Genomic DNA, 23,710 nt, shown 5'->3' with positions numbered 1-23,710 from the left:
AGTTCTTTTAAAGAAAGATTTACTTATATTCTCAAAAGTTAAGCATGACAGGCTTCTGTTTAAGAAAGAGACCTGTTTTACTGTGTTAATGTTGTCATTTTGAGCTAAAAATAAATGGCTAAATGATCATTTGTTTCACATGTGTTCATATCACAAAGAATACACATCTACTTAAATCAAATTCAAGTCAAAGGGTTAAAAAAAATAATTTCACACACAAAAAAAGGGCTAGAAAATTCACCACACTGGGAAGGGTGAAGACAACTGGGTCGCCCGGCCCTGGCCACGAGGTGTCCCTTATTTATTTTTCAGGGAGTTGGCAACCCTACCTGCAGCGGAGTTTAGGTCCAGACACGGCTAGTGACGTCAGACTGAACAACCGGATAGCTTAAAATTTCATGAAATAGTCTACTGTTAGTGCCCCAAAAGACGACAGCACTGTCAGGTCTCTATGAAGCTACTCCCTGCAAACAGTTAGCTTAGCATAAAGGCAGGAAACACTGATCATATGTAAAAGATGGGCATAGCCACCTTATGGTGGTAGCTTTTTAGCAACTAGTGTCTTGGATGTTTTGGAGAAAGGAGTATAACCATATTTAGACACGAGGGTGGAATGCTAAGTAGTAACATGTTGCTGGTAAAACGAAATGACAGCTAGTAGCTACTAGCTAGTAGCTACTAGCGTGATCGGTTCAATTCTTTGTTTTTCTTGGTTCAGTATGTAGTCCATCTTTTTTTTGGGGGGGGGGGGGGGGTGAGAAAAATCGTAATATAAAATTTAAAAATATAAAAAATGCTGGACCGTTATTTATTAGGTATCGGATCGATACCAAAATTTGCAGTATTGCACAGCACTCCAGGGGGCAGCGTCACAAACAGTTAGCTTTGAGCTTTTCTTCGTGCGTTTTCCATTTCTTTAAACCAACCAGCGTTCAACCTACGCATAGCGTCATCCACCTCGTTTAACAGGCTGTTGGTACCTTGGAGGACTCCACACAAGTGCATTTGTGTTGGTTGCATACCACTTTGCGTAGACTCTGCGTAGGCAAATACCTACCCAAATGCAGTCCCATAAAACAAACATTAGACAGCAGGGAAAATCTCCTCAGAACCCTGAATTGGATAGGGGGAAGAAATGGATGGAACACTGTTAGGGCAATTAACTACAGAAAAAACTTTTTTTTTTTATCAGTCAGGTAATTACATTAACACCACAGACACAATCAAAAGGTTTGGTTTAGTGGCTTCAAATGAGCTCAGGTGACATGTAGCTAGAGACAACATGTCACCTGCTAGTCAAAGCAGCCTCTAAAAATGTACACCTTAGCCCAGTTTAAACAGGTGAATTATATAAACATTCAACTCTCACTATAGTGATGAAAGGGTAAATTAGCTACTGTACAAACTACAAGAGTTGTTTTAACCAGGTTGTAATAGTAAAGTTTTCTACTGGAAAGATGGGTCTTCTTACTTGGTGATTGACTTGGTTTTGGGGCCAGACTCAAGTGGCCATTTCAGAAAGTGCAGTTTTTGGCACCTCTGTATTTTCTTTGTTTTTCACACCTGCAGGCTGACAGGACTAGACCTGCAGGCCTACACAATGCTATACTAGGAAGTCTAGCATTGTGTAAAGGTAATATAATGCACCCCTCCAGCTAATAATGCATTAAATTATATGCTTGTCATTCCTAGTCTAGGTATAGATATATCAGAGAACTAGATAAGCAACTATTATCCAAGATTAGCCACAAGCTGAAGTGAGCGCTTCACTGCTTATAAGTTGAATTCAGTTTTATTTACTGAAGGGAGAATGTCTTTTTCTTTTTCAGAAACACATTCCTCAGTTTCATATTGGCTAAATCCCTTATTTAAAATTGTAAAGTACTGCTAACGGCACAGAACTGTAGAAAGCTTTTTTTTCTCACCAGCCTGTCATGCGCTTCAGTATTATTCTTATAACAGGAAGTACACCTTGTTCCCTCATTTCACCCATGCAAATATTTACTGTAACTGCTGGGGTATCAACAGTGGGTGGGGCATCGAAAGCTGGGGACTCCTTCCTTCCTTATTGTGTTTCAGACCAAATAGATTGCGAACCATGTGAGGTTTCCTGCACACACGCATTCACACAGTGCGCTTACAAGAATGGACAATCTTCCTGGTGTACTTTAAACACCACATGACACAGATAAAGCAGACTGCCTCCAACCTTCTGCATTTTACTGTTCTGCAAAAACCCTGCCAATATCTCTTTATCCCACTCTTAAGCTAAGTTTGCCAAACAACATCAGCAGAGATCACAGGCGTGGCCTTTCCTGCTCATACTGAATCGTGCTGAGTGAGACAGGAAGGAAGAGGAAGAACGCAGGCATTAAAATTCTTGATGAGGAGCATGGTGTTCTCCCTGCTCATGCTGTACACCTCCCGTCTCCGAGCAGGTTGGAGCTACCAGCACACCACGCTACGCAAGCAGACAAGCTGGCACCCCTGGCACCACCGCACAGTGATGGGCCATCACAGCCGGCATGTTGCTTTTTTTTTCAAAGCCTGTTTGTCTGGCAACATGAAGGCCTTCTGCATAGTTCAACATCATGTGTTTATATTAAACTCTCTCCCTTTTTTTCTTCTTTGGATTGTTTTAAGCATTGAATAAAGGCAGGGAACTACTGTCAAGGAAAATGGAGCTGCATCTTTCCACACTGTTGCAAAAGTCCTGCTAATGCAAGAGTTGAAGACGCAATGGAAACTAGTAACTGAGTTAATTCACACATATCTCTGTGTTACAAGAACATCTCAGGTGACGGCTTGGGTAACGTGTTTGCTCTCAAGATGAAACGTTGTCTACTTCTTAGTGTGTTATTTTGCTAAAGACGCAGGGCTAAATGAGTAGCAGGAGCACATATCTGCTGCTGTTACCCTGCAGACAGGATGTGGGGGTGGAGGAGTTGGTTTCACTTTGACTGATTTATCATTTTAGTCGCACCTTTTCTTTGGATTATCTGCTCTAGAGCATCAGGTTTCCAGATGAAATCCTGCTTGCTGAGCAAACTTTGCTTTCGTGCGCGAGTTATTTTCACCGCGGTTGCTCAGTGAAAGTGCAGGACAGTGTGTGAGAGAGAAGGAACACAAGGATGAGGGGGCGGTTTTGGTGGTGCTACCCAGCGCTGATTGGCGCTTAGAAACACTCAAAGTCTACGGCGTGGGAGGCACTGCAGGCTGGAAAAGGGTCTATGCTCCACTGAGGTGTGTGGGCATCACTGACTTTGAGAATCTATAAAATTACTCCACAGAAAAAAAAGAGGAAGAGATGCAGTCAGCAGCAACAGCAGCAGCGGGCCTAATCACATAGTAGCCATGTGTGTGTGTGTGTGTGTGTGTGTCTTCCTACATGCCAAACCCCAGAAGGCAGCCTGAAGGGCCATGTGATGCCACCCACTCTCAAGTGCAGTGCATGGCAGGGCTGGCGCTAGTTCTTGCGGAGAGCGGGTGGGATGAGCTCAGATATTGGAGGCTGGCACTGGCTGAGAACAAGGCTTAGCTTTGGGGAGGGGGTGGTGCTGTGTGGGGCATACAACTCACTGCAGCAGAGACATCAAAGGCAGCAGCCCCTCTTTGAAACAGACCTGAAAATACTGCGAGGTGCTTCCAAACTTGAAGAGAAGTGTGCAGAGAGGATTTAAACACTCAAATTGCACGCCCATGGATATGCATATTTGTCCCACATTTTCATTTCACCATCATAATGAGACAACTGCTTACCCAACAAAAATCAATATTTATGGACTATTGTGTTCCTTTAAAGTCTGTAATGGGCTCTAATTATGCTGAGGAAAGAAACAGATGCGTCGGGGTGTTTTTTTAGCATGAATCGCAGTTAGAAATGAGCTGAGTGAATTTGACAACATGGAGGCTGTGCAGTTTCGAGAGAAAAAGCAGGCCTGCCAAAATCCTGCTGTATGCCTGATAGAGCTCTTTGTCACTTTTGAAAACCAACAGGGGGGGTCTCTCCAAGGACATTCTGAGAAGATATTATCCAAGAAAGAAGACAATGCCCTCTGTCTTATTCAGTACTTGTTCATAATTCAAGAGCTTGGGGTATAACTGCTGTGATGACAGAGGCCCCTGTGTGTCATTGTGTGACTAACACTGGGCATCACGTGGAGATGTAATTCATCTTAAAGACCTGAAAAAGTCATTTCATATTCATATTCATTTCACATTATTAGCAGCCACAGTCCAAAACCACAGAGCAAAAGCTGGAGAGGTAAATCCATCCCACTTCATCATCGACTCAGTCACGAGACTATACACTCAGAAGTATGCAGTTCATCCCACACATTAGAGGACTGCTGCCCACCCTCACCACCAACTCCAGCCTGCTGCTACTGTACAGACTGCACATTTTAAAAGCCTGGTTTTTGCCTCATTATAGGAAAACAAGGCATTTGTTTCTCTGCTGTCTCGCGGTTGCATTATGGTTTAATTTTAAAGACTAAGAGTAAAGCTCTAAGGTCATACATGTCGCTTGAGGTTTTTCTGACACAAGCGGTGGGCAGCAGTGGAAGAAACTGAACTCAAACACTGGCTCTCTGTGTGAAAGGAGCTCTTGTTAATTGGTAACAGCTTGTTAATGCACTGGAATGAAACCTTTCTTACTTCACTATTCTCACAAGCACCTCCTGCTCCGTGCATTTAAAGATTAAATTGAGCCGTAATTAACTTCATCCCTACATTGCTGTGATGACAAGTAAATCTCTTTGAATATCCTTTGAGTCATTTTGTGTGTGTGGTGTTTGATGTTGCTAATCTTGATATATGACTTATGGCTCACGTGCAGAAAGCCCTCATTGGATTTAATCACTGAAGGCGGGGGGCACTTCTCAAGAATGCGCTTGGAGATTTGTTTGCTGTTTTGTGCCATCCTCTTCAGTTGCTGGGTGTCAATCCTCTTGCCAGTGCAGGCGTGTCTCCGAGGGGGGATTACAGCTCCGAGCCTCAAATGCTGACCTATTTTAGAGTTCACTCAAGAATCCCAACTCCATAACCCTGATTTCGGTGGGAATTTTCCCCTCGTTGTGTTTGGATTGACTCATTCAAAAAACGCTGACTCATGATTCACGACCAGTTTATGGAAAAAAAAAGATGCCTTTGTTTAAAAATAGGCGAGACTGCTGAGTTGTGTTGTGGAAAATGTCAGCTATGACCGATGAGTCTGACCCACATTATCAACCAACAGTAAGGATATTTCAGTGCAAATGTTATGAGAATTCTTTTAAAATGTTTTTGCCAGTGTTTATTTGTCATCATAAAGTTCATAAAGTTAAAGGGCACATTCTCATGTCAGGTAAAGACTTTATTGGTGAAGTGGATGTTGACAAATTTGAATTTTAGTGCAGATAAGGCAACTAGCATACTTATTTAATAGGTCAGTGCCCTACATTTATAAACTATGAGTAGCTTATTAAAGATAAACCTGATGAAATTCCTTTGGTTCTCATCTTGAGCTACAATATATTTAATAATAATATTTTACTCTTGTTCTTGTAGAAATCAAGTCTCCCCACTTGCCAAGGTGAAATCGTCAGATACAAATTCTGCGCAGTTACTTTAAAGTATTATCTAAATAAAACCCACATATAATATCACTGGTCAGCTCTGACAAAAGTGAACTGAACTGTTCAGTGTAGGATACTTTGTGTCCTATATCTCCCTCTCTCATCAGTTAATCTGTAATTGAGAAACTGTTTAACTCACCTTTATTTGGAAAACTGATATATCGTATCTTCAGTCGGTCAAGTGCAATTCTTATGTGAAAAAAAGCTTTTGAAAGACTAAGTGCATCCTTGCTCCTTCCATAGGAATTCAGAGGGTAAGTCATGTGCTGCTAAACAAATGTATTTGATTAACTAAACATCAGTAAGTGTGAACACCTCTATAAGCGCTAAAGGTTTGGCAGTTTGTTGGTTGGGAGCATTTAGGTGCGAGTTAACGCAATGGAGAGGAGGAAAGAACAACGATCTCAAAGAAGCATTCGTTTCTGCCCATCACTCTGGGAAAGGTTATGAGAGCAAAGTAGCTGAAGTCCATCATTTTTCACTGAGAAAGAGTATTCACAAGTAGAAAACATTCGAGACAGTTGCATGGCGTCCTGGGAGTGGATGTCCCGAGAAATTCAGAGAGCGCAATGCTCAGAGAAACAACAAAAAACACCTCTGACTCTACAGGCCTTCATTAGTACGTTAAACAGTATAATCAGAAAAAGACTGAACATGTATGACTTGTATGGAGTAGTTGCTAAAGAGCTTTAAAAATACCTTCTGGAAAGTTACGCTTTAGAGAGGAGACCAAAGCAGAGATGTTTGGCAAAGACAGCGTATTGGCACAAAAACCTCACATCATCTATCAAGCACAGTGGAGGATGGATGATGGTTTGAACTCGTTTTTGCAGTCACAGGACTCGGGCAGTCGCTAAGTTGACCACAAACTCCTCTATGTACCAAAGTATTCAAGAGTTTAATGTAAGGCCTTCTGTCTGACAGCCAAAGCGTGGCTACAACTGGATTGTGCAACAGGATGTTGCATGCCCCAGCATAATACTTGCAAGATCCCAAAGCACAGCAGTAAATCTGCAACAGGATGGCTGAAGAAAAAAACTTAACCTGACAAATGCAAACCTCGAAGCAACCTTGAAATGAAGATTTGGAAAAGAATTCTTCTACAGTGATGTGACAGACTGATAAAATCCCACAGAAATTATTGCTGCTAAAAGTGAATCATAGGTTTTCTTAGGACTGTAGCCCTAATATGCTCATCTACAGTTTAGGGATGTTCGGTAATTCTAAGCAGTGATTATGGCAGGATAAATCTGGAACAGTTTAAATGATAAAAAGGGAACCAAACCAAACATCCCCTGCTTTTATGCCTCTAGAAAGAGGACCAAAAGGTAAAAAAAAAAAAAAAAAAAAAAAAAAAAAGCAAGCAGAAACTGCATGTAGAGCAGATTATCACACATGACTCCAAACTCTGAGAACGCAGCAGTGAATAAAATATTCTTAAGTCTCAAAATGTAATTTATCCGTCCAGATTTCTCCCGATCACTTTTTGGAGCTAAACAAAAATAACACAGACACACCACATTTGTAACAATAAACTATTCTTTTTCTCATATTTACATTCGTACCTAATGTGCAAATCAATAATTTAAAGTAGTGTAAAACTCTTAAAGAAATACAAAATCATATCTTACAGTCCTAAACATGGTGGAGAGTCCATGAACTAGTCGTCACATAGAAACAAAGAGGAGCAACACTGCAGTGTGTACAGGAGAGAGACAGAAGCAAACTGAGAGAGCAGTGGACATCCTTGGCCAGGACACACTAAGTTAAGGACAGCATGGTACATTATCCAAGCATCACCAGAACAAACAGCAACACAAACACTGCGTCTTTACAGTAGTCATGTCAAATGAGCAGAAAGCACTTGGAGGCCTGGGGTTTCTTTTTTTGTTGTTTTTTTTTGGAAAAGCCCCTCTGATTGGTTAAAGCACTGATGATCACAAAGGCTTGTGGTGCTCATAGCAGCAGGTGCTTCTTTTTAACGGCCTCTAGATATGGAAGAAGAACAATCTCACACTGGACCGGTGACACATCTATACTGCATGTCACCACATAGTGCTAGTAGCATGATTGCACATTGTGTTGTGTTGTGTGTGTGTGTCGGGGGCAACGGACATGTAAAAACACTTCAGACAAACACACATCGACCTGCTCTCACTACCCGCAGTTCTTCTCATCTAACACATTTACCAAGTAGCGCAGTCAACAGCAACTCAGAGAAACACACCATAAGCACTGCATATTTGAGAAGCAAATCATCCTATGCACATTGTTCAGTGTTTGGCACAAAAAAGAAACATTTTGAAAATCTGAACTGTACTTTTTTTTTCTTTTAAGAAGCCAGTTTGGCAGTGCTTGTGGACTTTTAGGAGGTTGACTACGGGCAAAAATGTGAAACAATGTCTTACACAATAGTTTGAGTCCAATTCCGAAACGGCAAACCTTTGCAACTTGGCTAGAACAAAGGTACACTTCACATATGAGAGTTTTACATTTCATCCTAATCCGACATTACAATCTCTAATGCTTACACATTTCAATTCCTGTAGTTCAAATTGGTTTACAAAAGCACACTGACGATCTTTTACAATGTACAAGACACAGTTAACCTACAGTAACTATATTATTGGTGCATAGACAAAATTGAGAGAGGGTGTAGCAAAAGAATCACCAATTTATTGCTTGAAATTCTAATATTATTCCCTCATTAGATTTATATTGATTGCAAAACAACTACAAATTTTTTTTTCCACAGAGATTTTGAAGAACCGAGCAGAGGTATTGCATTCAAACTGATTAAAAGAGATAAAATGTTCCTTCCTGACGAGATGCAAATGTTCTGCACTTTGAAAAATAAAGAAATTTCCTTTCCACATACAGAAAGTTACATCACAAAGATGACTTTTACTCTAAAACAAGTAAAAGACTAAATTGAATGAGACAGAAGTCAAACAAAACTACGATATCTGGCCAAAGCTGCTCACTGTTTCAAGTTCTGCTTCCCCCATCATAAAGTAATAACCTTTACTAACAAGGGAAGGGCGACGGGAATACACAAGCATTCTTCAACAAAACAGGATAATGTTTGCCATCATGTTATTCTAAATGCAGAGTGCAGATGGTGTTGTTCCCTCAGGTCTCCTGCAGACTTTTTGACAAGCTGGAGTAGCGGTGATGGCTATACAGGCCTCTGCATTTTGCTCTCCCTCTCCCTGCGTTTCACCTCCTCTCTGTAGCAGTAGGAGCAGTAGTTGTCTGTCTCTGGCCTACCGTAGAAGGAGCAGTTCTCCCTCTTGCAGCGGCGCTGCTGAAAGCAGTACAAAGGGCTTCCAGAGCTCCGCCCTTTGGTTTTATCTTGGTTGAGCCAGGTGTGAGATGAGTTGTCCTCATCGGCAAACTCAAGGCAGTCCTGAATGTCTCCCGCATCGAATCCATTGGTGTAGGTGTGGGACTTGTGTTCGCCAGGCATATTGTAGGACAGCGAATCTATGGTGTTAACAGTGCGGACCCCTGACAGGCGAGCAGGGCTGTAACTCTGGGATGAAAGTGTGCGGTTCTGCTGGGGGTAGGTGGCGCATGTCTTTAGAGTGCCCACCACAGGCTTGTAGGGGTCATCTTGGAAGATGGAGGATTGCATGTTGACATCTTGTAAGTGGATCACGCTGTGCCTCTGGATGGGCGGTGTATGGCTGTAGTGGGCAGACACAGGAACAGGCCCAGGTCTCTTAGCACCAATACTGGGGGAGGAGTAAGGCGCAGGGGTTGGGGCCGGGTGCGAGACATGGTGCAAGGCTGGAGGTGGGGTGAGAGGAGGGGCCGGGACAGAGGCAAGAGGCGCCGCGGGAGTGGGACTGTTCCTGCCCTGCATCTTGAGACCCAGCGGGGGCTGGGAGTTGTTATAGGGGTGTGTGTGGTGAGGCAGGATGGGAGAGCAGCTCTCCGGAGGTGAGCTGTCTGATCTCTCCCTCTGGAAGACACTCTCATGCTCAGGCTTCTTGACAGCTACCTCATTGGTGACAGCGGGCTTCTTTTCGACCTCCTTCCTTTTCTGGTCCTGCTCCTGGCTGAAGCGCTCCTGGGCGTTTGTCAAGTAGTAGCTGATCATCTCTTCGTGGAACTGGTGTCGATGGCTGGTGAGCAGGAGTCCTGCAAAAATGAACTTACGCTCCCCCTGCATGGCAGCCCGTAGGATGTTGAGGCTGAGCTTGACATCGGTGCTGTATTTCCAGTTTTCCAGGGTCTTGTCCCCTGAGCCTTTACCTGCACTGTCCTGTCTCTCAGTGGGCGAGGAGCTGGAGGGTCTGTCTCTGTCCGTGGGGGAAGGACTAGTGGCCTTCTCAGAAGAAGTGGAGCTTGCAGACTGGCCCGAGTCCTCCTTGCTTCCCTTGGTTGACTTAGCCTCCTTTTTCTTTGCCTTTTCCCCTCCGTTCTCCCCACTGCGACCTGAGCCAGAGTTAGATTTGTTCATTTTGCCATGAACAAGGCCACCCAGACCACCCATGTTCTTCTTCAGCTTGATTCCAAGGGTTTTGCTGAAGCTACCTAGTTTGTTGGCTACAGAGTCGGCCCGGCTCTTGTCTTTGTCTTTTCGCTGCTTGTCTTTATCCTTCTCCTTGCTTGGCTTGCCAGTGTTGACGTTAGAGTTGCTGCCGACAGACTCGCGGTCAGAGTCCATGGACTCGGCCAGAGACTGGACATCCTCACCTGCGGAGGCTGTGGGAGACTCTGGCTGAGCAAGGGGAGCCTGCACAAAGACACGCAAACACACACGACTGAACAGTTGTTCAAAATTCGCTTGTGGATTAGCACCATGAAAATTTAAGGGGAAAGCTTGCCGCAAAACTTTACCTACATATTTTCAGTGAATCCATCTGAATTATTGTGGGGTTGACCAGTTTTTGCCTAACAGAACGACACCTACACTGCACTCGCCTTGTGGTGCTCAAAACATGCAAAAAAATATCAGCGTCGCTTGACCGACCTTGTAGCTCATAGTGAGCACCTTCATGTAGTAACTACCTTTTCTTCTACCAGACTAGACCTGCTCTATCTGGGTCATGTTTTCTGATAGGAAACACTGCTGCTGAATTTTTTCACTTCTATTTTACCATGACCATTTGCACCATGAAGCAAGCGCCTTCTACTTCCATTCTATTAAACAGAAGAAAGACTTATCTACAGATGATTTTCCAAAAATTAAGCAAATCATGGAATGATAAACAGCACTACAGACCAAATATGCATTTTTAATTTTGAGGTAAACTTTCCTTTTCATGTATTCCCAATGAATTCCAAACAAAAAAGAAGAAGAAATCAAGTATAATTGCCTGTTTTCTATTTTTTTATAGCCAGTAAACACATAAATGTCTAAGATTATTGCTTTCTGAGAGTAAATAAAGCCGACTGATTGGACTCTGGGGCTTCGAGAACATCTGGAATGGAAGAGTCCCTGCATAGCGCTAAATTAACCATGACAAACAAGGCACACTTGTGTGAAGAAGAAAAAAAGGTTACCCTTGTTTCAGATGGAATTCGGATCCATGTTACATTCATGTAGTTGTGCAGCAGGTTTAGTTTGGCCTCCAGAGACAAGATGAGACTGGAGAAGGGGGGAAAAAAACACATGAATTAACAACAAGCAGCGGTTACAACACGTGTGTGACATTTGTGACATATGTTCACCAAAATTTTGTGGCACATGTGGGTGTGCTATAGCATTTGTAGAAAATACTGACAAACTCTTTGAGCCATCTTGCACGAACGTGTTTCATTGTTCAAATGCAGAAGTGGAACCACGGCGCAAATAACGCCCAAAACGTATTGAGGGCAATATAAAGTCTTTTCTGCTTTGTTCACACTACAGCTTGTTGGGAGGATAAAATGACACCCTGACTGACAGGAATGTGAAACAGAAACTTCTTGCATAAACTCTTTCTTCAGCTCAGGCTTTCGCTGTTTCAGTGAGGCTCTACCTATGGGAACCTCACAATTTGCTCTTCCAGTGCTCTCATTCTTTTAAAGCGACTTGATCCTGAAGTAAATAATCTGAATTAAATCCTCCACATAGCACCTTGTAGGTGAACAGGCAGGACTCTCCTGACCTGCAGGTTTTACCCTCTCACGCCTTGTGACGCCGTGCGCCTTGTCGATAAGGATCGCCGAGTGATATACTGTACAGGACTTACTTGGCTAGCTTGGCATTATCATTGTCGTCCCTCCCCCACTCCCAATCCCTGCCGGGGTCCACGGCAAAATGGAGTGCCAGCAGCTTGTGCTCCGAGTCGGTCAGAGGGATAACAGCTGGAAGACATGAGATTATCAGAACATTAGCTTGGTCCAGCTTTACCACTGGAGACAAAATAGCATGCTACCACTTCTCTCAAGGCCATCGCACTGTCACAGCGAAAGCAAGCGGCACCGTAATGACACACTAGAATAATACCACGTTAATGATCCCAGATGCCTGTCAGTGTGGGGTAAAGTATACTGGAGGTGTATTCACGCCGTCATTTATTTTTCAGGCAGAGAAGTGACCATGACCTGTGACTGTCATTCAACATGACTCATTCAAACACAGAAGGGCCTCAGTCAAACTTGATTGTTTATGATGTAATGCAGACTGGCGTGTTTAGTCTAGTCTAAACAGACTTTTATCTTTTCCACGAAGAAAATGAAAGGAAAGCATTTCTTTATTATAACTTGGGTTGAAACTGGTCTGGAGCCCCAAAGTGTTTTTATCATATAATACAACTGAAAGTTCTAAAAACAGTGCCCAAATAGACATTATGGTGAGACTGTTTTATCAATTACTGCTTCCAACATCACGACTGAACGTGCAATCCCAGCTTACACGCTGAAATACAGATGTGCTTACGTCTCTGCAACACTGAACAAACTCTGGTCAGACTGCTCTTACTAGTTTTGTTCAATGCTCTCCCATTCTTTCACTTACATTTACGTGGCATAGTGTTAACATTACCAAAATGAATAACAGCCCAAAACGACTAAAATAGGACCAACCACTCTGGAAAAGAATCTCAGAAACCCATATTGCATTCATAATAGAACAAAGAAAACATATCAAATGTTTAAACTGACAAAATGCACTATTTTAAAAACTTTTTAAATTTGATGGCAGCAACACATCTCAAAATAGCAGGAACAGGGACAATGCAAGGGTGGAAAGCCAAGTGGTACTAAGAAGAAACAGCTGGAGGAACTTTTTGCACATAATTAGGTTAATTAGCAACAGGTCAGCAGCATGATTTAGTATAAAAAGAGCGTCTTAAACAGCCAGAGTTTCTCAGAAGTAAAGATGAGCAGAGCTTCACAAGCTGGGGGAAAAAAGAGGTGTCGACAAATTGTGGAATAATTTTAGAATAATGTTCCTCAATGTGAAATTGTAAAGACTACAAATATCTCATTATCCACACTACACGATATATTAAAAAGAATCATCACTGGGTGCCTGTGATCTTTGGACTCTCAGTTACCACTGCATTAAAAACAGACATGGAAATCACTATATGGGTTCAGGAACACTTCCAGAAATCCTTGTCTCCACAAATGGAGGTTAAAGCTCTATCACGCAAACAAGAAGCCTGGGCTGAAACTCATTTAAAATGGACTGAGGCAAAGTGGAAGACTGTTCTGTGGTCAGACGGGTTTCGAAATGTGAAATTCTGGTTTTTTTGGAAAACACACAAGATCCTCTGGACTAAAGCGAACCCTCAGGTTTGATTGTATAAGGTTGCATTAGTGTCTATGGAGCTGCCAGCTTGCACATGTAAGGCACCATCAGTGCTGAAAGGTATTTACAGCTTTTAGAACATACGCGCTCCAATCCAGATGACATCAATTTCAACGAAGGCCTTTAAAAATGCCTACTGCATCTGTTACAGCAGCATGAATCCCAGCGCTGAACTGGCCAGCCAGCAGTCCAGACCATTCACCAACTGAAAACACATCTGACGCATCATGAAACAAAAATATGACAAAGATGACCCAGGAGTATTGAGAATCCTGTATCATACAGCATTCCTCTCCCAGAAGTCCAGCAACTGGTCCCCTCAGTTGCCAGACCGGATGTTAAACAGTGGTGAACATGGCTGATTTTTGGAAGCGTGTCGCTGCCATCAAATTCAAAACGAGCTAAATTTTGTCTTAAAACAGTACAGTTTAAACACTTGGCCTGTTTTCTATGTTCTATTTCTAGTTTTTGAGATTTTCAAATCATTACATTCTGGTTTTATCTGCGCACAATCCAAACAATTTCAGAGCTTGAGCGTTCTACATTTGACTGAAGCTGCATAAGCTAAATTTGGTTCAGTAATAGACTGCAATCAGACACAGCAGCAGAGGATAAGAGCCGGAGTGCTGAAATAATTCCATTCATGCTTATCTGATATGATCAACTACTTAGAAGCAGGAAGAGGTTTTCAACAGTAATCACTGGACACAGAACATAAAACAGACACCTACCCGGCCTCCTCTTGTGGGAAATGTGCTTACAGTGTGTACACAGTGCAGGCATGTACAGTACTTGTTTTGGTCTGAGTGTGTGGGTGCCTTTTAAAACAACCGTACATAAGGAGGACTAACTAGACCTCGCTGGCCCACATGACAGCTCTCCTCAGGCTACCTAGTGTGGGGGTTGTTGTCCACATGACAGCAGAGAGAGGCAGGCTGTTCGGGCTGGGGACATTCCAGCCTTCACTGTCAGACCCAGATGGAAGACGCAGTCTCCTCCCTGCTTCATCAATTCTTCCACTGCCAATAGGCTGCTCTGCTCTCCAGGCTTCACGGAGACACAGATACCAGCAGCAACTGCCCCTCCTGCGTCCCTGCACGTCAAATCCTCACTCTGTGCCCTCTTGCGTGTCTTTTTTTAAGTTCATATGCATAATGAAATGCACGCGATTAATCGTGCCAGGTGTCAAAATACTGGTGGGACATGCATCCTCGTGACGCTTGAAGCTCTTGAGACACAATTAGTCCAGCTACACCCACGCCAGCGTTAACCTGATCACTCATATATATCTGGCACCATTAGTCACAAATAAATGCCTGCTGGGTAAATATATTAATAAGAGCACTGATGACAGACATTTGTCCTTAGAGGTCACCGCTGCCTTTGACTGCTTGCAAATCACAACATATTAAACACAAACTTAAAATAAAGAAATAAATGCATGACCTATGCCTGCAGCCACACCGTCAGGCGGTAATGAGCACTGGCATGGCAGCGCTGTAAGCTGAGAGGAAAGGTGGTTTTCTTTATAGATGTTTTTTCCTAGAATGTCTTGCCCAGAAAAATTCTGTCATAATCGCAAACACACACACACACACAGCCAGCCAGAGGACAGTGAACCAGCTCCCACTCAGTTCCCACTCGGGTCATACAGCAGAGGTCTGCGAGGTGCCGTCCGGGCTCCCACGATGCAGCTGTCCGTCTTTCTCGCCATTCCAAAGAGCTGTGTGTGCTGTTGTTCCCATTTGGGCCTGGTCCAAATTTAGAGATTCAACATTGCCAGTTGAGCTCTGGGGGACTAAAGTGTGCTGTAATGTATTTACTCTCCCTGTTGGCAGCTTTGTTTTGTTGTCCTTGAATGACCAATTTCCATACTTTATGGATGGATGACATCACAGCGCTGCATGGTATGCAAGCTGTGCACTCAGCAGCATCGCTGATAGCCTGCCTCACTTTGCTAAGTTTGCAGTTTGATTCGGGGAAATACGAACATACAAAACTTGGGTGTGACATGTAAGGAAACAGCAGTTAAATGAAAATCACTTGATTGGTCATAAACATATTTGTCCTTCTTTTTTGTTAGTCAAACAAAACAGCAGAATAAGATGTCAATGTGGCTTCTCCAACTTCTCCTTTTCCCCTCACTTAGACAAAGTCACCTTTTACAAGGTTTGATTGGCAGCAGAATCACGGAGTCAATGTTTCCCTCTGTATTGAGATTCAAGAACAATTTGTACTGTCTGGAAAATGCACAAATTTGAAATTCCTGACTTTGCACAGCTGCAGATTTAAAGGGCTCAATTCACCAGGGTAAACAGCAGCCATGCATGTAAACAAGTCTGAGCCTTTTCCCCAGAAAATCATGGTGGATAATAGAAGTGAATCACATCTGAAGCAACACAGAAAACTAAAATAAATACAATTTTAATGGCCATTCCCATATTGTTATACTTGATACTGCAGGCACAATGTCAAAAACCCATGTTCACATTTTGCTTTCAGGGAGCCAGAGCTTCTTGTGTTTTTTAAAAGTGGTCTTGAGCAATAGTTGTCCAGGCTTTCTGAAGGTCCTTCCATTTTTTGTTAGACACTAGCTGTTTGTTTACTCTTTTTTTTAAATCAAATCCTTATAACTGACCATTTTCAGAGGAATGTTTTTTTCCTTTGTTATGCCACTTAACACTGACCTGTGAATCACTCAAGCATAAAAAAAGGCATCAAACAAGGGATGAACCAGTTTTGTGTCTACACATAACAGACAACTTAGCAAAGAACCTGTTTTAAATTGTATTTTTAGGCACTTTGTTGCTAGCAGCCTGTAATTTGTTCCCATTTCTTACCAAATACCAAAGATAACACCATAAATAGCAATTTTGCACCAACAAAGTACAAAAGAGCTATTAGGTGAAAACTTGATGTGTTTTGGCATAGTATGCAATCTGTCCTTAAAAAACTCTCAGAAACTGGATGAGTGGAGGACAAAAAGAAGAAGTAACATGGGGACGACTGTGGTTCAGGGGGTTGGGAAGCGTATCTGTAACCAGAAGGTCGCCGGTTCGATCCCCGGGCTCTCTGTCCTGGTCGTTGTGTCCTTGGGCAAGACACTTTACCCTACCGCCTACTGGTGTTGGCCAGAGGGGCCGATGGTGCAATATGGCAGCCTTGCTTCTGTCAGTCTGCCCCAGGGCAGCTGTGGCTACAACCATAGCTTGCCTCCACCAGTGTGTGAATGCGAGAGTGAATGAATAGTGGTATTGTAAAGCGCTTTGGGTGCCTTGAAAAGCGCTATATAAATCCAATCCATTATTATTAAAAAAAAAATCCAGTGAACGGTTTCTGAAAAGTCAAATCCTTAAGAGACAGGAAACAAATCCAGGCAACAGGTCTTACAGTGTGACGAATGTAAAAATCTGCACAGAGGAGGTCAGGTGGAGGTTCTGTCATGGTTTGGAGCCAGTGGTGTTACTGCCAGTGCAGTAAAAGCATATATGCATAGAGAAGCACACAGTGGAAATGAATGTGTCATGGACTGACTTCACCAGAGCCCCGGCTTCAACATTATTGAAGCAATGTAGGATCATCTAGACAGAAGAAAAAGCAGGAAACATCCAAAGACCAGCTTTGAATGAACTATTCCTGAAGACTACTTGAAGAAATCACAAGAAAGCTTGCCTAAGAGAGTTCAGGCTGTGCTGAAGAATAAAGGTGGTCACACCTTTATAGCTATACTGTTTTCCGTGTATGGTTTCACATATTTCAATACGTCACTGCACCTACGTATTCCCCATTTTCTTTGCAAATATAAAGAAATGAGGGGTGCCTCAAGACTTTTTCACAGTACTGTATACTGTCCTTTTTTCAATAGATGTGGATCTGGAGAGAAGCTGTGTAGTTAAATGACACTGTTTTGTAGGTGGTCTTTGCATAAAAGTTGTCCATTTACTTTTCATTCAAGAGAGTGTTAGAAGTGTGATGATGTGATGCCAAAGAAAACCTGGAAGTGTTTTGGTTTTAGGAGCAGAGCTTGAAATAGCTCCAGAGTTTTCCAGAGGGTCAGTTCCTCTCATAGATTTTTTAGCCACAGAAGCACAAACAAAATCATGAAAGACAGCAAGTGGCATCTACTGAGGAGCTAGTCATTATTACACAGCTGGTGACCATAGAAATGTGCACAGGTCTCTAGGTTCACCTGACTTCCTCACCCAAGCAAATCACTTGACTCCTGAGGGGAAAAAAAGGGGAAAAAAACCCTTAACAAAACTGCAATAACCTCTGGCTTCAGTCACTCCTCACGTGTTGTTTTTTCATCCGCCTTCAGTGCAACCCCAGAAGTCATGCAGGCATGCTATAAAAGGAGCAGAAGCATGATCTGTCAGGGTGATTTAGAGTCAGGTTACTAGGAAGGACTCCACTATAATCTTCCACACAGAGGGCGGAATAAAGAGCCACTATTCTAACCCAGTCCCTGACACCTGAACACACACAAGGCCAAGAGACCCTCGGATGCTCTTCACTGTGGAAGAGGGAAATTGAGAGTAAGCATCCACCTGAGACGTCCACACAGTGGCCTTACTGTCAGAAGAGCGGGTTGGTTTGCTGGGGCCCCAAGCATCCCGGGACCCTGCCCATATGTGGTGATGTGGTGAGGTCTTCGGGGCTGGCTGGGTCTGGCTCTGCCCTAGTTGGCAGTGGAAGATTAGGTCTGTCAGTCAGACTGACCGCCTGTCTGTCTGGCAGCCGTACAGAGATATGAACCAGCACGGCCGCACAGTACTGCATTGAGAAATTTACAAATTCTATTAAAATGCAGACGCACGTTATAAAAATGTGTGCATAAAAGAGAAATATGCATAACACATTTGCAGATGCTGACACTCATATTGAAAGCAGTCCAGAATTGTATAAGAGCCATGCAGTACGGGTTATCACATGGCATACTGGAGAAAGACTGCAGATGAAACACTTTCTGATCCTATCGCAGTACACTCTGTACCAGAAGGAAAAAGTACAGCCACGCAGTGGTGTTGTGATCAGGCTGCTGTGTGTTTTTTGGGTATATGCACCATCTGGTGGACAAGAAGAGAATCCATCAGCCCGCTAAATCCCCAAACACTAGTGTAAGTATTCAGTAGTTCTCAGCTGTGTGGTAGACTGGCTTTGATGTGCTGCTGGGGCATTAAAGAGAATGACTGCAGGGCAGGAATGGCAGGTTAGTAATCATGTCTGTCTGCTAGCCTGCAGTGGTCATAGACGGACTTAATAACTAGGTTGGTGTTTGATGACCCAGATTAGGACCTTGAATATTCAAAAAAGCGAGAGAGAGAGAGAGAGAGAGAGAGAGAGAGAGAGAGAGAGAGAGAGAGAGAGAGAGAGAGAGAGAAAAGAGGAAGAATGAAACTGCTTGTTCGCTTGCGAGTGAGAAAAAGAGACAGAGACGGAGTCAGCCAGCTGCCCCCGCAAATGACACGTGAGTTCCACCCACTGAGTCAGATACAGAAGAGTGCCGTGACTACTAAGACTGGTTGTCAGGGAGATCCACTCTGTTTATCAATTAAAAACGTCCGTGTGAGAAATGCTCTGACCTCAAGAGCGAGCAACGCACCCAGAGTGGGAACGCTGGCATCTGAGTGAACAAAACAAGCCTTGCTCAACACAAGGGACAATCCACACTTCCTTACCACAACATAACACAATCAATATGCTCTGCACAGCATCGTGTCACAAATTCCTGTGAAAGAGGCACACATATAAACACACACCCCTACTCTGACAAATTAAACTCACAACAGTGACTGCAGGTGAGCTTTGAATTATTCGGTCAGCTCCTAATAAGAAGAAGAAGCGTGCTGTCCACTTTCCTGCATGTTGGCCACTTTCTGGTTCCTGCTGCCAACTGGCCTGTTTAAATAATGGATCACGAGTAATTAGACTGCTGTCTCATACATTATTCACCTCTAGCAGGACAGGCAGACCACTCGCCTTCCCTCTCGCAGTCCTCCACCCACCAAGTTAAAAGCAATGGCTGTCAAACTACTGCAGATGTTGTCAGAAAAAAAACCTTGAATTTTCATGAACAGGAGGTCAAGAAAAGGTTTTGCATTAAAGATTCCCACCTGAGGATGCCGTCGGCTCTTTCTGTCAGGGTATAGAAGCGGTTTTTGGTTTTTTGCTGGACATCTTCTTACCTTGCTCGCGCTGCTGGTCTCTCTGCTCCATGGACACCAGTGCGGAGAAGTGCGCCTGATCGTAGGCCAGGACCAGTGGGGAGCAGTGACAGCGGCTCGGGGGCACCTCGAGGGGCAGATAGAGCCCTCCAAACGGGATGGGAGCAAACGCTGGAATTCAGATAGAGAACCATATTTAGTTTCACTCTATCGCTTGAACTGCTGTACCAGAGAGGAGCGAGTCGACATGCGTTCAAGTCTACCTTCTCCTCCCGAGTCTCTGAGCATTGTATCAGCCACCACTACAATTGGCCTGCGTAGCACGTGGGCCAGCACAAACACATGGAACTCCTCCAGACTCTCATAGACCGGATCCTCTGAGTTATCCACCCTGAAGGGAAAAAAACCCAAAAACATTACATTACACACTGCAACACTGTAGCAATTTCCTGCTTCTGTATTGAGGCCAGCCAAAATAGCAATATCCATGCCAATCATATGCCTAATCTGATCCTCTTGAATCCATTTCCCATTTGGCTCGCTTTAACAGACAGGACAACGATGCCCATCCTGTCATACATGTGTTTCAGTAAAAGAGAGCAGGAGAGGAAAATGAGAAAAGGGAAGGGAGAGCCATAGCTCTCAGGCATGCAGCCACCAGGGAACCAGAGGATGTACAACAATTAAGTTGTCAGCCACACAAACAGCCACGCTGCCAAATTCACTCTAATAAAGAGCCTCTTAATATGTGATCCCACTCATCCTATTTAGGGCCTCATCTCACACTAGGACCATCAAACATCCCTAACCTGATTACCGTATCACAGTCAACCTCAATGAGAGGTTAAAAACACCAGATTAAATGAGGAAATGATTTCCTTTAACAGAAATTTTTCAGCACTGGACGGCATTGCACCAACATGAGGAATAACACAGAAAAACTGTGCTGTTTTCAGATGTCGCACTCACAAAGAAACAGTTTGCAAGGAGGTTTTTTTTGTTGTTGTTGTTGGTTTTTTTTTACATTTCACTTTCAACTGAAACAAAAGTTAGTGATGACGAGCACAGATAACCACAGCCTCCTTAAATGGCACTGTATGTATTTCAGCAGACACCGTGATGAGCCTGTCTGTCCGTCAGAGCGGTTTTCACTTCACTATAGCGAGCACCTACATGAGAAAGTATGTATGTTTATTTCAGTGAATATGGAAACAGAGACAAACCACAAGTTTCTCTGCGTAGGAGGAGGAAACCAGAGTACGTTTCAAATCTGCCTCTGTAGCCTGAGATAAACCCTGCGTTACCCTTATTTATGCAGCTTTCTGCAGCTAAAAGTAACCCACAGCTCAGGGGAGGTTCACAGCTCAGATGATTAATACTGACGACAGCCAGTAGATGGCACAGTTTCACGCGTTAGCTTCAGCAATGTTATTAAAGGGAGGCAGCGGTTCTGAAGAGAAACTGTCCAAGTGGAAACAATGAGTTTCCCTGACAAATTGATTTTACTGAGAAGGTCACTTTTGTTTTAGCTGTGGGCTTTGTGCAGCGCTTCACCACACAGGGTTAGGAAACAAAGGAGGGTTGTAATGTAGGATTAAAACGGCACTGCTCGCTGCTGCATTTCCGTTTCGTTCCGTTCATTTTATGCAGTGATTCAGGAGCAACTTTTGCTGAATTTTGGTCAGTGGTAATGTGAATGTGCTTGTGGGCTCGACTGTAAGCCCGTACCCTCCACTGGTGTTCCCGTTTTTGCTGAGGTGACTTCGAGGCTCGCTGGAGGCCAACTTTAGCAGTTCGTTCCACTCTTTCTCCCACTCCTCTTCGGTGTACACCAGCCCCGACTGCAGAAAAAAAAAGAAAAGAAAAGGAAATTCTGATTAATATGCACAGTGTTCACCCAGACAGCCCATTTTTTGCCATTGCAGCTTGCATTTGTGGACATTTTGTCATTTTTCCACCGTTAATGAGTGTTTGGTAAAAGAGAAAGTCAGGAGATACGGGTAATTAGAGACAGGTGGCTGACATGAAACAATGCTCCGTGCCCAGACGCAAACCAGGACGCTGCGTTACATGAGATGCATCTTAGATCACTGGGCCACCAGGACGCCTTGGGCGTTTTTAAAACATGAGCATCTGGACTACTTCTTAGGGCTGAGCTATCTTTGGTGACACCGTTTTTCTAATAGATTTTAAAACTCTTTAATACATGAATATCAAGAAAATGGAGGAAATGTAGAGGATTTGACAGTATTAGCGGCACTGCTACTAATGCACGCTTGCGATCATGGAAAGATCATTTTTTATCAAAGCAAAAAAAACTAAAAGTGCAAAATCGGAGACTATTAACTGCGGCTCGTTTAATGCTTGCTTGCTCATATGGATTTATTAATATGTCATTAATGAAAGAGGATGCGGTGCATTTAGGAGTTTCAGTGTGTGAAGACTGACGCTCTCCCTACCTCCTTGTTCTGTTGCGTCTGCTGCCACCTCCATCTCCTCTTCAGAGCGTCTCTCTCCGCTCCGCTCTTCATCATGGTGTACAGGGACTTCCTCAGCATCAGGTCTCTGTCATGGAAGCCCCACATCCCTGATAAATGCACACACATGACATGTTGCTGAATGGTAGGACAGAGGAGATGAAACAATGTGGCCATTACACACAAAACAAGATTATGTTGATAAATCATTCAGAGGTGTCCATGGCTTTTTATTAAAAATGTCCTTCATCACTCCTCAAACAGCCTCAGTTGTCTGACAGACACAGTAGATTGCATTAACTCCGGTGTGCCTAACCCTGTGCTGCTAGCAGTCCTCACACTGAGGAGTCAACCACCTCTTTCAGCAGATACCTGAATATGGCGTTGTCTCTTAAACCCTACGGCTGAAAGTCTCCTGCAGTGTATAGGTCACTTTCCTCCTTCCCTTCCTTGCTTCCTTGGCTTTCTCCAGCTCCATCATTCGCAGACTATTCCTTATATTCAGCAGCTGCTCTGCAGCACTGACATGGTTTTTAGATAGACATGACACCAGCTCGCACAGCTGATGCTTAGAGAAGCGCTCCATTATTACCGGGTTTTTGATTCAAGCGTAAATTATGAATAGTGAATAACTCACCCAACGAGGCAGCATGCAGGAGGCAGTTCCCATCCCCTGTGGTGGCCAGAGGGAGCAGCTTCTTGCAGCTGGTGCACATTGTAGACCACCAGTTCAGACGACCTGCGCACAACAGCGAGAGCAACACGAGGATGTCAGAAAATACACTTATTAATTACATCACAGAGGCAAGAAAACACACAGTTTTTCCAACAAGCACAATTTGTTTCAAAACCAGCACGTCTCCCTAAAACAAGTTCCTCCTCAGCCCAACTTTTACAGTATGTACAGCTTTCCACTTCATCATAGCCGTGCTTGCATCCCTGAGGGAGAGACGACTGTTTCACAGCCCTGGGCACCACACAGTGCTTTACTGCAGCTAGCCGCACTGCTCTGAGCCGGGGGTGATCTGACTGCATCATTTATTTAACAACATTAAACACAGAAGAGCGTCTGAATGATTTACCCCTCAGTGTGGATGGGCTCAGAATGCAGATGTTTTCTCGATTTGCAGCTCCTGATTTTATTTCTCACAATAAATATTCGTTAATTGTCTAGAAAGTTGGACTAGCTTGACTTATCAGCGCTTTTTATGACGTTACATCAAAGAGTAATACATGTGCCCTGCACATGGAATATTACGGCTGAGAATCAACCACCCATGAAGAAAGGCTAATTCACAACTGGTTGTACTTTACTGTACCTTTTCCTAATTGCAGAGATATGCACTTTATAGTAGTGGCTAAGCTTTGGTACCCACAGTCTGCGATTTATAAAGTTTAGAGTAAATTTGCAGCAGTAAATCCATCACTTTTTCACAAGAGATCAGATAAATCTTGTGTTTATCTAAATATTTAACTATAAAGACACTGATTCTGTCCTATTTATGTGTTAACGGTTAATTGACCCAATATTTCTCTGGCTGAGTGTTCGCAGACCTTGAACAGAATCAAATTTAGGAGGTTTTACAGTCTCTGCAGTCCTGGTGTGGAAAAGTCTGCAGGAAGATTGGAAACTTCTCTAACTAGTTTCTCTCCGTAGTTCAAAGCGTCGGCTGGGATATGAATCCTTTGGGGTCCCGGATGCTT

The 23,710-nt window shown here is 43.5% G+C and overlaps 1 protein-coding gene across 2 annotated transcripts in view; it reads right to left on the bottom strand.

Moving 5' to 3' along the window:
• Positions 1-6,494: 6,494 nt before the first annotated feature.
• otud7a (OTU deubiquitinase 7A) overlaps positions 6,495-23,710 on the bottom strand; it is a 43,903-nt gene continuing 26,687 nt past the window's right edge. For both annotated transcript variants that reach the window (XM_085461858.1, XM_085461859.1), the window contains 8 exons: positions 22,644-22,745; positions 21,989-22,116; positions 21,258-21,370; positions 19,793-19,920; positions 19,551-19,700; positions 11,801-11,915; positions 11,130-11,214; positions 6,495-10,359 (listed from right to left, as the gene is read on the bottom strand). In XM_085461858.1, the coding sequence (XP_085317984.1) occupies positions 8,794-10,359; positions 11,130-11,214; positions 11,801-11,915; positions 19,551-19,700; positions 19,793-19,920; positions 21,258-21,370; positions 21,989-22,116; positions 22,644-22,745 (2,387 nt within the window). In that variant the 3' untranslated portion in view covers positions 6,495-8,793. The remainder of the gene's footprint in view (positions 10,360-11,129; positions 11,215-11,800; positions 11,916-19,550; positions 19,701-19,792; positions 19,921-21,257; positions 21,371-21,988; positions 22,117-22,643; positions 22,746-23,710) is intronic.

Source organism: Copadichromis virginalis, linkage group LG7 (genome assembly GCF_057382275.1).
Source record: "Copadichromis virginalis isolate Kocher_CV1m ecotype Utaka linkage group LG7, C_Virginalis_male_GT1.1, whole genome shotgun sequence".
NCBI lineage: Eukaryota > Metazoa > Chordata > Actinopteri > Cichliformes > Cichlidae > Copadichromis > Copadichromis virginalis.
Note: the sequence above shows the minus strand (reverse complement) of the source record. Positions and strands in the feature narration are given on the sequence as shown.